The 14677-nt window shown below is 37.2% G+C and overlaps 1 protein-coding gene across 2 annotated transcripts in view; it reads left to right on the forward strand.

Annotated features, from left to right (window-relative positions):
* The window catches only part of VGlut (Vesicular glutamate transporter), a 62444-nt gene that overhangs the window by 33130 nt on the left and 14637 nt on the right, over positions 1–14677 (forward strand). For both annotated transcript variants that reach the window (XM_067768135.1, XM_067768136.1), the window contains exons 4-9: positions 2052–2376; positions 9226–9462; positions 12305–12498; positions 12563–13022; positions 13086–13271; positions 14430–14630. In XM_067768135.1, the coding sequence (XP_067624236.1) occupies positions 2052–2376; positions 9226–9462; positions 12305–12498; positions 12563–13022; positions 13086–13271; positions 14430–14630 (1603 nt within the window). The remainder of the gene's footprint in view (positions 1–2051; positions 2377–9225; positions 9463–12304; positions 12499–12562; positions 13023–13085; positions 13272–14429; positions 14631–14677) is intronic.

The following is a 14677-nucleotide window of genomic DNA, read 5'->3' on the forward strand; positions in this document are numbered from 1 at the left end:
ATGAAAGCGATACGTAATAGAGGGAGACGTTACATAAGCCTCCCAGCGGATTAAGGGGCTTAGAATATACCCGCGGCAGGTATACCTGTCGTAAGAGGCGACTAAAATACCGAATTGAATCAAGGGGTTGCCAGCGCAATTTATAGCTTCTCCAGCCAAATTGTCAACCTCACCTACGCGTGGCGAATTTTTCTTAAGCAGCCGAGGCTCTGACGACCACTGATAGATCTAGGGGGTGGGAAGGCGATGTTGCCTAGAAGGTTTAATGTGGTCATACTTAATCGTTCCCAAGATGGTTGGGCTAGAACCTTAATGCTGCTTGCTTCTGAAACGTACCGTGTCTATATCCCGCAAAGGACCATGAACATCTATAACACGCCCTGAAACTTCGGGGAGTGTCCTTATCGCTACAACAACAGCAACAACAACAGGGGCACATAAGATCAACGGCTGTAATGTCAATTGATCTTATTCCAACTTCTAATGGCCACGCATCAAAATGCTAACAACGTTTGAATTACAGTTAATGTTTATTATTTTCGCAATTTTTTTGATCAATCGAATGAAAAGAGAATTCTTTTATTTTTAGGGTGCTCCTTTTTCTATATTTCGGTCCCATTCTTTTAAAAAGTAAGACCATTAGTTCCACTCTGAGACAAGAAGAACTTATTTAATTTAATGTTTGTAGAAAAATTCGAAATAAAAATCGCGCCATTATTTATTCCAAATTTTCGGTTGCGGTATTAGTTTCCATACTTCAAGTTTCATTACAATGCAAAATCGGACTAAATGCTAGGCCCGTGAGAATTCTTTTGAAATAAGAAGAACATATACAACTAAACATCTAACGCATCCTGTGGAAGTCTTTTGCTGTAGTGCTGATCTTAAATTGCTCTATGTGGTTAAGGTCTTTTCACGAAAGCGACATAAAAGACAGTTGAAATTATGGTCATTTGAAGTGGCCATAGCGTCATTTGACCTTTTGGCTGTTGACCTTATGTAATCCCATCGTAATGGAACCAAGTCTTGTTGTTGTTTTAATAGAAAAAGCATTCCCGTAAGTGAGGTGGGGTTTGAAGGTTTGAAGGTGGGAGAAGACGGTTCCCCTAGATCAGGTGGAAAACGATTAAAACTCCCTTGGTGTGAACAATTGGCAGTTGGCAGAGCGAAGAAGCAACTGTTGCGCCGTATTCGACGAACATAACCGTTTTAAAGGTTAAGCGCAAATTAAGTAAGTGTTATAGAATTGTAATTGTTGACTAATCCCTTCGATATGAAAAAGATACCGATAAAATTTTAATGTAAAATTAATTAACAAGCCGATAAGGAACCAATAAGAAGCCAAAAATCCAATAATAAGCTAACAAACCAATAACCCTACGGAAATAATTACCCATCTAAGCTGAATATTAAACAATAATGTGTCGGTATCGGTTTGTTTCTGGTATAGTTCCCTATTTTGTGGTCTAATTTCAACCTCTGGAAGAGCTCTCCAAAAAAAGAAGAAATACTAGGCGCGTTATACCACCGACACAAATTAAGGCAGGGCGTTTTTTCTAATTTTCGTCGTGCTCCTTTTAATTTTTCCTACCAATTGGCGGGACGGGATCTACATGTTTTATGCCGACTCCCAAAGGCAGCCGCAAGGCAGATGAATTTTAATCGAAAAGCTCTTCATGGCAGAAATACACTACGAGTAATTGCCAATTCAAAAAACGTTGCTTAAAAAGTTTTGATCTCACTTTTCAGCGTTTCGAACCCAGAACATTTGCTGTGGTGGACGATCATCACACCACAGCGGCCGCTACTGGGCGATCTTTAGTAATTTAAAAACATTACTTTTCTAGACGTAAACTTTTATATTTTTACATCGAACCTCACAAGTACTTAGTATTCTCCTCAAATATACAATGTCTGCTCAAGACTTACATGTCGTAACTAAACTATCTTAATAGTATCATTCTACCAGGAATATTTGTGTTCCAAATATATTAGATACCTTAACGGCCATAGAAAATACTTAATGTCCTCTTTTTATTTTTTGGATACAGCATCAAGCCAAACATGGAAAAATTTGAAATTTCCAAAACCTATCATGGCGGCTATAGCGGCTACGAGGAGATGGAAGAACGTGAAAAGATTGGCGATGGTCCCGGTGGTGGTATACCATACGATGATGATAGACCTGATTCGCCAGCCTCATTTGAGGAAATTGAACGCCCGCCATTACGAAAAATCGATAAATATTGTAAAGCGGAATGTCCTTGTTTGCCAGCGCGTTATACGATAGCGGTAATGGCATGCGTGGGTTTTATGATATCCTTTGGTATGCGTTGTAATATGTCGGCGGCGAAGCTGAAAGGTGAACAAAATCATGTAAGTAAAATTATGTGATACATAATATATAACTATGGTGACAAGTCATAATCGCCTAAGTCGAGATAGGATGATTCGGAAAATAAATTTTTTCTAGCACATTTTACCAACTAAATAAACACTAACAATTTTATATTTAGCAAATGTATAACGACCCATATTTGGACTACTGATTAGAGCGTACGATTTCTCGAACTTGTTTGAAAAGAGATTTCTCGGGAGATTCCCGAATCTCGAAGAAGTCGTATGGCTCGCGCGCTTCCCGACATTACGAGTATTTCGAGATTCGAGAATCTCGCAAGAAGCCGTGTTCTCGATGTCTCGTTAAAAAAATAAAATATGGTGAACAAAATTATATGTGTTATGTTTTATGTTAAATGTCATTGAAAAGAAATATAATAAAAAAAAAATGCATAAGTAAAAAAAAACCTAGTGTATCAATACTGTCCATTCATCAGTTAAATTTATGTCGAGAAGCTCGCGAGATTTACGAGTATTTCGAGACACGAGAATCTCGCGAGAAGTCGAGTTCTCGAAATCTCGGGTCTCGAAAATCTCGCTTGTGTTCGAGAAGAAATCGTAAGCTCTACTATTGATTTGAAATGATGTTTTTGTACAGAGCTGCTCAACCCCTACACACTTATAGATTTTTTGTTTTTGTTTTGCCTTGAAGAATAGGCACAGTTACAAATTCACACTTTCAATATAAAAAGATTTGCATAGCACTCCCATATTATTATTATTATTATTGTGACGAATATTAGTGACACTGATACTCACACCACTAATCTGATACTAAGTAAATGAAGCCACAACAACAATAAAGCAAGCAGTCACTTGTATCTACATAAACGAATCAGTCATTATGGCTACACATATGTACGTACACGCAGCGCAGAGGAACGCACAAACACATGCATATATCTTATCTGAGATGCGCTCAAAAGTAGGCAACGATTCGTGCAAGTATCACTCACATATACACGCGCATATGAGAAGCTATAAATGTAGTTATAGCTGGTAATTTTATAGCTGATAACTAACTAGTAATTTCTGGAATTAGAAGCGCCTAGAAATACTTATGTCAACGAGGAAACCGCACAGTATAAAAGCAGCAACAGTTGAGGCACGATAATCAGTTTGGTTTAAGTAAGCTACTAGTTGCTATTAGGCCATTTTTGAATTATTCAATATTCGAGTTATTTATTCAACAGTATAGTGATTCGAACGTTAGCAGAAGATTTGGAATAAGCGGAATTGCAGTAAATTCGTTACATTATGATTATTATTATTACTTGGCCTGAAAGCAATGCGATATATTGTGCATGACCTTGCAGCCTAATTTTATATGTGGAGGCTTTTGATGTATCTAAGTACCTCTTCATGCTTTTTACTCCATATCACATAGGCACTAAGAGTCACACCACCTGGATGGGAGAGTCCCTGCCTAGCCAGAGCGACGCATTCGCTGAGAATGTGAACCGGAGTTTCATCTTCGAGGTACCAGAAACGACAAATTTGAGTATCGGGTAGATTTAACGTACTTAGGTGTATGTTGTTGTTGTTGTAGGAGTGCTTCACCCCGCCTAATAGCTGCTACCGATTACAAATTGTCATCAATATCCTCTAACGGGAGTCCAAGGAAACTTGCTGTTTCAACAGGGATGGACCATAATGAAAGGGGTGTTAGAGGCGTTGGTTCCACATTACAATTAAAGAGATGGTTGGTATCATGTGGGGACTCATTGCAAGCGGGGCATACATTTTGTATGTCGGGGCTGATTCTGGATATGCAAGAGTTTAAACTGTTACAGTATCCAGCACAAAGTTGAGTCAGAGTGACTCGCGTTTCCCTGGGTAGTATGCGTTCCTCTTCCACAAGTTTTGGGTACTGTTCTTTGCGTACTGGATTCACCGGGCAATTCCCGTCATAAAGATCCGACGACTGTTTGTGGAGTTCATCACGGACATCCTTGTGTTTTTTTTGCTTCACACGTGTGAGTTCTCAGGTGCCGTATTTCCCCAAAATGCTTACGGAGATGACTCCTTAAGTCGCTAGGCGGTGTTGTCTCATCAATCAGATGTCTGTTTGGATGCCCAGGTTTCTGGGCTTCAACCCATTTTCATAGAAAACAGTTATCGTCATAGAATCTATGCCCTTACCAAATTTCACAAGGATTGGTAAATTTTTGTTCGACTTATGGCATTAAAAGTATTCTAGACAAATTAAATTAAAAAGGGCGGAGACACGCCCATTTTGAAACTTTCTTTTATTTTTATATTTTGTTGCACCATATCATTACTGGAGTTGAATATTGACATACTTTACTTATATACTGTAAAGATATTAAATTTTTTGTTAAAATTTGACTTAAAAAAAATTTTTTTTAAAAAGTGGGCGTGTGCATCATCCGCTTTTACTAATTTTTATTTACCTCACATATAGGAATAGTAGTAACGCTCTTGCCAATTTTCATCATGATATCTTCAACGACTGCCAAATTTCAGCTTGCAAAACTTTCAAATTACCTTCTTTCAAAAGTGGGCGGTGCCACGCTCGTTGTCCAAAATTTTACTAATTTTCTGTTCTATGTCATAAGGTCAACACACCTACCAAGTTTCATCGCTTTAGCCGTCTTTGGTAATGAATTATCACACTTTTTCGGTTTTTCGAAATTTTCGATATCGAAAAAGTTGGCGTGGTTATAGTCCGATTTCTTTCATTTTAAATAGCAATCTGAGATGAGTGCCCAGGAACCTACATACCAAATTTCATCAAGATACCTCGAAATTTACGCAAGTTATTATGTTTATGCAAGGACGGACATGGCTAAATAAATTTCTTTTTTCGCCCAGATCATTTTGATATATCGAAATCTAAACCTATCTCGATTAGTTTATGCCGTTACGGATTACCGTTATGCGAACAAAGTTAATATACTCTGTGAGCTCTGCTCAGCTGAGTATAAAAATGTTTCAAAAATATTGTAACACTGCGAAAAATTTTAATTTAAAATTTATTCATTAAGGGGACCATAAAAATCTTTAATCATTTAAAATATTTTTATTTTTTTTATTTTAAAAAGTTTCAGTGTACATATAATTTTGTATATGTATTGTGATTTGCACTTCAATATAAAAATGTTTGAACAGCCCTGTTTGTTATATTTGATTTGTGTTTTCGAGATTAGAAGTGTTTCATACAACCACTTCGATGGCGTAATTTTGGACTTGAGCTGTTATGACTTGTGACCACGGATATGTAATTGTGCTTTTATCATTAATTGTATCAATGCTTGTGAACTAAAATTTTGCTAATTTTTAAATACTCACACTTTTGCATTGTCATTATGCATGTTTTGTATGCATGTATGTGTGTTTTCAAATTATGAGTATCTGTCAATTAATTTTTGATATTTGCCAGAAAACAGCCAAAGGCTCAAAGTCACGTTTCATATAACGACATGTTTGGTATTTGAGCATAGCATTTTTGGAAGCTAACAACTCACAACTTAAATTTTCTTGTCCCAGCATTTCATAATATCACAATTCATAATTCAGATTCTCATGCTGACGTCAGTTTCTGCTTTATATTTTCTCTTTTATTTATATGTTTTGTAAATGTATTAAATCATCGTTCGATGGTTGTGGTGAGTAATTCCGTCACGCTCGTTAATAATGCCTTCAGGGCTTTATTTGGGCTTTTGACGAGCGCCAAACTTTTGCGTCAGCAACAGGATGTTTTCTGCACTTATTTTCCGTTTCTTGTTCTACTCGCCCGCTCCATCCTATCGTTGAATGCCTTTGTTACTTATTCTGCATGTTATCTCTAAATGTTGTTGTTTTTGCTATGCACTTAACTCTTGAGATTGAGATTTCGCATCATGTGCTGCCTAAATGCATTGTGGTTTTATACGAATGTAGGAGTATGCGAATGGCTTTATATTTTTCCATTTCAATGTGGCGCTCTTGAAAGACTTAAATGTGTTTGTGGTTTATTTCTTGTCAATTGTTACCAGACTTTAGAAAATTTATGGCTGCAAATGGATTTTTATATACAGAAATATATGCATGTATGTAGCTTACGTAATAAAGTAGGATAATGGTATCTACTACGTATAGATTTTTAAAATTTCCTACATTATTTTAGTCGTGTCAATTTTGTACAAAAATTTTAGCGAACAATTATTAACTGATTGAGCATTTTCAGTGCGGCCTCAGACCTGGGTAGTTTACTAAATGTTGCCGGTGCCACGGCTGTTTTCCAAAATTGTATTAAATTTCCATTTTTGCGTTATAAAGTTTACCAACTCGCTCCATAAATTTACCAATATTTTTTAAAGCATTATCCCAGATTTTTTCATTTTTTAAAAGGTCCAATATCAAAAATGTAGGCGTGGTTATTATCTGATTTCGAGCACTTAACGTGCGTTTGTACTATATTCGGTGAAAATATCTCAAATTTTCGCTCAAGGACGGAGGGCTGGAAATTCAAAATTGGCGTGGTTTCCAACCAATTTCGCCCGTTTCACAAGATATCGTTTTAGCCATGTTTCGGAACAATAAAAACAATCCTTAAACTGTACTGATATTTTAATAGAGAGATCACCTGAATAAGGGCGGGTCATGCCAATTTCTAAAAATTTTACCAAATTTCTATTTTTCGTCATTAAGTCTACCCAAATATCAAGTTTCATCGCTTTATCAGGCTTTGTTAATGCATATTTTTAATTTTCCTAAATTCGATTATTTTTAAAAGTGGGCGTGGTTGACAAATCAGGTAATTTTTTATTTTCCTTGAAGTTATATATATTAGCAACGGTTGTTCTTGCCAAATTTCAGCTTGATATCTTCAAGGCTTTTTGATTTGCGGCCTTCTGTTTCTGCAAATTTCTGTTTGTCGTGTTAAAGTCAACTCAAATATCAAGTTTCATCGCTTTATCGGCCTTTGGTAATGCATATGTTTTATTTTTCGAAATTTGATTATTTTCAAAAGTGGGCGTGGTCGCCAAATAAGATTATATACAATAGCAAGTACAACGCCCATGCCAAATCGCAGCTTGATATCTTCAATGTGGGTGCTGGCGCGTCCATTTTATAAAATTTTTACCAAATTTAAATTTTTCTTCATAAAACCAACCCGAATATCAAGTTTAATGACTTTATAGGTTTTTGGTAATAATCTATAGCATTTTGCCATTTTTCGAAATATTCGATATCGAAAAGAAGGCATGGTTATCGGTCTGTTCGGTTCATTTTCAAACCCGATCTATTCTGAATTCAAGTAATGCTCAAGTAAGCGATTTAACGAATGGAAGCAAAGACAGTCATGGCTTAATCAATATCTTTTTCGATGCTGATAATTTTTAGAGCACGTGATATTCCAATAATCGAATATTCGAATTAATCGAATATTCTAATATTCGATTTTCAGAATTCGATTAGTTAAAGTAAAATAATCGTACATCGTCGATTATTCGAATAATTGCTCGCTGTCCATTATTCGAATGTTAAAATATACATAGATACACGTTAAGCATAAAAATTCAATATTTTTATTTTAAACCAATGTTTCTATTTGATACTCCATAGCAGTAAAAGTAACGAAAAAGATGCTCTGCTACTGCTCCGGCTCTGAATACGAATAGAGTATAGAGTAGTGCAATTACATAAAAAGTGACAGTGGTCATTTCAGTCACCCCTGGAAGTTTTTATTTCGTTGTAATATCAGGACGGAAATATGACGGACCACAAATACGATTTTTGTGAATATCTCGATCCTTGCACCACCTAGCTGCGATTTTTTCATAGGTCGCTTTCTATTCTTGTATGTATTATGTGTTCCGAACATGAGCCAAATCGGACCACAAATACGATTTTTGTGAATATCTCGATCCTTGCGCAACCTAGCGGCGATTTTTTTTCATATGTCGCTTTTTATTGCTGCATGTATTTTGTGTTCCCAATATGAGCCAAATCGAACAACAAATAGGATTTTTGTGAATATCTAGATCCACGCGCCTCCTAGCGGCGATTTTTTTCATAGGTCGATTTCCATTCATGTATGTATTATGTGTTCCAAATATGAGCCAAATCGGACCACAAATACGATTTTTGCGAATATTTCGAGCCTTGCGTCTCCTAGTGGCGATTTTTTTCTTATTATTGCATTGTCATCGGGTCTGAGCTATATTCCAAGTTTCAAGCTTGTAGTTTATCGGCAAGTTACTTAAATTTCAATTACAAAATTCGTTCACAACGGCCGTGCATGCGGCCGTGCGGCCTGCCTGTCAAGTCAAGCTAAATAAAACCGTTTAAAAAGGAGAACGATGCAATTGTCAACCTCACCTACGCGAGAAGAATCCTGTTACAACTATGAATTTACCATACACATATTTAGCAGGCAATGCTCTGGCGACCTCAAGTTCCTCATGCAATGTGGTCATATAAATCGTTCCCGAGATGGTCGGGGCTAGTACCCTGATGGTACTTGTTACCTCAACGTACCGGATCTAAATCCGGGAAAGGACAATGAATATCGATAACACTCTCCAAAACCTTCGGAGAGTGTTTTTATCATTAATACAACAACAAATGCAAAGTTGAAGAGAAGCCCGGCCTAAATCTCCTCGGAGGTAAATCTTGCAATTTATTTATTATTTTTTTCTTTGAAATGCATATATTTTCTTCATTTTTAAATCACTCGAATGAGCATAATATTGCGTATATAGGTTTGTGAATACTTCCATTAAAAAAAAAAAATTCTTTAGAAAATATTTCCTTAAATGCCAGCTTATCTATCTATTGTTATTTTTATAATAACGCATAAATTTTTGTTTTTTTTTGCAGACAAAATTCATGAATTGGAGTGTCGCTGTTGAGAGTCATGTGGATTCGTCATTCTTCTGGGGTTATTTGGTCACACAAATACCGGGTGGTTTCATAGCATCGAGATTTCCGGCTAATAAAATCTTCGGTTTATCCATTGTCTGCTCAGCAACATTACATTTATTGGTGCCGGTTGTGATGGCCGTATGTCATGGTTATGTTGTAATTGGTGTGCGTGTAACGCAGGGGCTATTCGAGGTGAGTTAATCAAAAACTCGCTTGGAGAAGGGAAATGAAATGTCTGAAGGAATAAAGAGAAGCGGTCAGTTTATGAAAGAAAATATGATGCATACATATGTTTGTCACTGAGTAGATATGTATGTGGAAATGAAATGAAACATTTTGAATAAAATTCGATTTATGTTAAGCAGATCAAAGCCACTTGAATATGCTTTTGCGCTGAAGCTCATCAGGCGTATGATTTACAAGCATTCAAAATGAAATTGAATCATATGAGAGTATTTGGAATTGTATGCATATGCGTTGTGTGTATGTACCACAATTGCATAACATATATAATAAGTTTGTTCATATGTTTTTATTAGACACACACACACGCAAACATTTGTGTGTAAGCTTATCTTCACAATATTAATGCGCTTGTTTTGTTGCTGACAAAACGTTCAACATGATATAATCTGCTTTTAGGCGTTGGAGGGTTGCTACCATACTAAATCCTTTTGCCATCTTTTGATGAGTAATTTGACTTTTTTCCTTTATATTTCATTTTATTTGATTTTTTTTTTTTTGCTTAGGGCTATGTTTGACAAAGCTTTATCAGCTGTAAATCCGGCGTTTCCTGTTTCCTTTAAGTTTTTTTTTTCAAAAGAAATAAAATAAACAAATATCCAAACATAAAATTAAGAAATTCCGTATCCCGGTGGAGCTTGTGATGGTATAACCAGCTGTCGTCCAATAAACAGGTATTCATCGCATTACAAGGACTAGTTTGACGACTAGGCGAAAAAACCTCATGACATTTACTAGAGGTTTGCTAGGACCAATCTAATCTAAGTAAGTACTCGTCCAATTACACCTCGCCTTCGTTAGACAAACAATCTCTTCTACCTTTCTTCCTAGAAGACTTCAAAATGCTAGCTTTGATTTTCTCCAAAATCTTGCTGGAACGTAAGCTCTATTATACGCAATCATGAGTGTCTGTGAGGGGTTGTTAGTGGATTCTTCATCGTATACCATGCTGAGAACTCAACGTGATATCAAGTACATTACAAAACCCTCTTCAAATGCTGTGAGACTGAGATCTAGGTCATGACGCAAGCACAAGGGACTATTTTTCCCCCACTTTGTTGCTATCGCCGCAAAACTCACAGTGCTGAAGTAAGATATCATAACAGAGGAATGTGTAAAACTTTACGTGGGTACCGGTTATGAAATGACTGAATCCCACGATGAATTAAAACACGGACCAATATCCGTTGATCACTGGCCCAGCAAAGTAGGTACCGATGCGCTGAAGTTGGGTGTTCCGAGCTTGTCTCAGTATCCCTTTTTCATTGATTATTGTTATTTCAATATTTGATTAAATGAACAATTAGTATGAGAAGGAGCAGTTCGCTCGACACTCCATTCCAGGCTTTTATGTTAATCTCGCTGCATCATTGCGCTGTTTAATCCCTACAAAGTCTTCTCCTACGCCGCTGATTCAGTCTCTTCAGTAGCATATAGCCTATTATTTTTGTTTTCTTTAGTAATTTTTCTTATTTAGAGGATGCAGTGCCGACAATCATCTCTATGTTGTCATACTTAAAATATTTTCTAATCCTTTGTCGGTGTGATCGGATTTTGATTCTGAAATCAACTTAAGATTCAGATTCAGTCATTCAAATTCACCACACATAGGATACATACCTTGGTTCTATACTAAAGCCATTATTGCCACATAACTTTTACTTTTGGTCGGTTGTACTTCGTTATTTCATTCATCTTTGCGAGAAATCCGAGATCTCAAGTAGGTTACAGAGTCGAGGAATGCTTGTCAAAAGTTTGCTATCGCCGTCTGTTGGATCAACTATTGGTGTCTATTTCGTGCCTTTCACATCTCAATTTCTTTGTCCATACAAATGTTCACACAAAAATTGTGTCATGATTTTTTCTTATGTGCAGGTCTTACAACCTTAGACTAACAAAGTTGCTTCTTCATGACGGGTATTCTGACTGGACACTGCCTTCTGGCGTCACATGCTTTTAAATTAGGCTTGGTCAGTGATAGCAAATGTAGGAAGTGCGGGCTGGAGGAGGAAACGATCGAGCACGTTCTGTGCTTTTGCCCTGCGCTTGCCAGGCTAAGACTCCAGGTATTAGGAGTGATACATCTGTCAGATCTAGAAGCAGTAAGTAGCATAAATCCTAGGAAGCTTCTAGTATTTGCCAAGAGGACGGAATTATTTTATAACATAGGTCCTGGTTTTTGATAGGGGTTTTCAGTTTGGTCGTTAAAACAAACTTCTGGTAACATTACGGACTTATTCAGTCTATGTGAGGTCCTCATGGACCGACCAGTTCAACCTAACCTAACCTTGTTCATTTCATCATTGTTTCCCTTTCCCATCCTTTTCAAATTTTACTTGGACACAAGCTCCTGTCGACGGCGTTCATTTCAGAGAGCAATAAATGGCACTGAAGATGGAACGATGCTGAAAGCTGTTTGTCTTTAAATAATATTTTACAAAACCGTTTCACTTTTCAAACCCTTTATCCTGAGCTAATAGTACAACCAATTTCGTACAACTTTTCTAGAACATACATACCGCCATTAAAATTAAACCCTTTTTCGAGACTCATAATTTCAAATAGTATATATAATTTATTCCAATACCGATTCTGGAAGTGGTAACACCCTGTGTACAGTTACAGCTGTAACAATGCAATATTTATGTATGTATTTTTCCTTCAGCCGTGATCCTTTTTCGCGAAAAAGTTCCTACAGAAAACTACGTTCATTTCCTTTCATTTAGTTCAACTTGTATCCTCTGCAAAAGCGAATAATTTTCAAATTTTTATTTTATCACCCTCGTAACAGGGTGTCACCTATCCTGCCTGCCATGGTATTTGGAGATTTTGGGCGCCACCTATGGAACGTTCACGTTTAGCTACACTGGCCTTTAGCGGCTCATATGCGGGTGTTGTTGTAGGACTACCATTATCTGGACTGCTTGCGGATACAATTGGCTATCAGGCGCCATTTTACGCGTATGGAACGTTTGGGATAACATGGTAGCTAAAAAGAAACTCAAAACTTTCTTCAAAATTTTAATAAAATTGTTTCAATATATTTCAGGTATATGTTCTGGTTGTGGCTATGTTTCGAGAATCCACGCAAACATCCTGCCATTAGCATACCCGAACTGAAATATATCGAAAAATCTTTAGGCGAGACGTCAGTGCAACCTTCGATGCCATCGCTAAGCACAACACCTTGGCGTGAGATGGTGCGGTCGATGCCAGTTTATGCCATCATTGTTGCGAACTTTTGCCGTTCTTGGAATTTCTATCTTTTGGTGCTCTTCCAGTCATCATTTCTTAAGCACAAATTCGGTTTTAAAGTGGAAGAGGCGGGATTCATTGGTTCTTTGCCTCACTTAATTATGACCACTATTGTGCCATTTGGTGGCATGTTGGCCGATCATTTACGTAAGAATGGCATTATGTCGACGACGAATGTGCGAAAATTGTTCAATTGTGGCGGTTTTGGTATGGAAGGTTTATTCTTTTTGTTTGTCGCACACTCCGATACGGCGGTAATTTTGTGATTTTTAGTGAAGAAAAAGTTCCAGGTATACATTTTTTTTGTATCTTTATAGACTGGCGCCATGTTTGCTCTGACATGCGGCGTTGCCTTCAGCGGTTTTGCCATTTCTGGTTACAATGTCAATCATTTGGATATTGCGCCACGTTATGCCAGTATTTTGATGGGCCTTTCAAATGGTATTGGTACTTTAGCTGGCATAATTGTGCCATATGCGCTGGATGGTTTGATTGATAGAGATGTAAGTATGAAAAACATGTGTTGTGGATGTTGAAAAATCCCAGTTGGGAGTGGATCTTAGTTAGGAGCAAGTTCACTGCAGGATTTATATAGTTTAGCTCCCTACAGCTGAGCTACTCTTCAATTGCCTCGTATGGGTCAGAACTGAGTGGATTACTTTTCAGAAAGTATAGGAAAGCAGTAAGGGTTGAAGAGGAGAAAAGAAGGGAGCGTAAGAACCCGGAAAGCGAAAGAGAGGTAGACGGACAATGGGATATAAATACCAAGAAAGAGTGGACGTAAAGAAAAGGGAGCAGAAATAGAAAACAAGTGGAAAATTGTAAGAATGCTTACGAGGTAGAGAAAGTGAAAAAGAAAGTAATGGAAAAAGTGATAAAGAAGGAGGGTTACAAGGGAGGGTTAGACCGAATAAAGTGATAAAGGACGGTTAGACCGAAAAGGAGTAGAAGAGAATGAGCACGCGGCTGATAAGAAAAAGGAGAGAAAGGGGAGGAGAAAAAAGGTGTATACCGGGAAAAGAGGAAATGGGGAAAATCAGCTCAAAAATTTGTTTGGCTTCTTTTGAAAAATAGTTCTCTTTTACCCATATTACTCTCTCTCACATACTCGAACATTTATACAGCTCACTTTTTCAAAAATTTATCAAGCAAAAAAACGCCGGATGACTACGTCAACTTACGGCTTACGGAAAATGATGCCACGATCGGTATTTTGAACACCCAGTTCCTTTGAACACACATGGGTAACGAGGAAGGTTTTGCTATCATATATGTGTATTAGTATTGGTCGAATATAATCAGATAAACTTCCGTATTCACCGTAAACTTCGTTATACCTCGATTGTGTCGCATACTTTCGAAATAAAATTAATTTCTCTGAAAACCTATTTTTGCCAAGCGAACCTCTCAGAGCTCATGTTCTTTAACAAAGCGGGATCCATATAGGGATAAGATTTGACGACATTTATTGTGAATAGTGAACAATCTTATTCAAAATGGTGCTTTAGCGCTATTTGGAACCACGATAGTAAGCGTGGGGCTTCGAAAAGTTAAATTTTTTTGGAGAACTGTCAGTCAAAAATCAGACCCAAATCATATAGCTTTTTGATCTCTTAATTTCTGCAGAAAATATTTATCACATTTTATTTTTTCCTTTTTAGCCTAAAGGTTGTTGGACTACCGTTTTCACGCTAGCGGCCTGCGTCCATTTAGTTGGTTGCACCTTCTACGGTATCTTTGCTTCCGGTGAACTACAACCTTGGGCAGAGCCACCGCAGGAAGAAAAGCAGGTGTGGGCGCCACCATTGGGTGCAATTCCTCAAGTTCCCAGTATGGATGGCTATACTAAGGAGACATCATTCGTAAGTTTGAAAGCTAGCGTAGTATTATTATATAATTTTTTATTGAT

The sequence above is a fragment of the Eurosta solidaginis genome, chromosome 2, assembly GCF_040869045.1.
Source record: "Eurosta solidaginis isolate ZX-2024a chromosome 2, ASM4086904v1, whole genome shotgun sequence".
In the NCBI taxonomy this organism is placed as follows: Eukaryota; Metazoa; Arthropoda; class Insecta; order Diptera; family Tephritidae; genus Eurosta; species Eurosta solidaginis.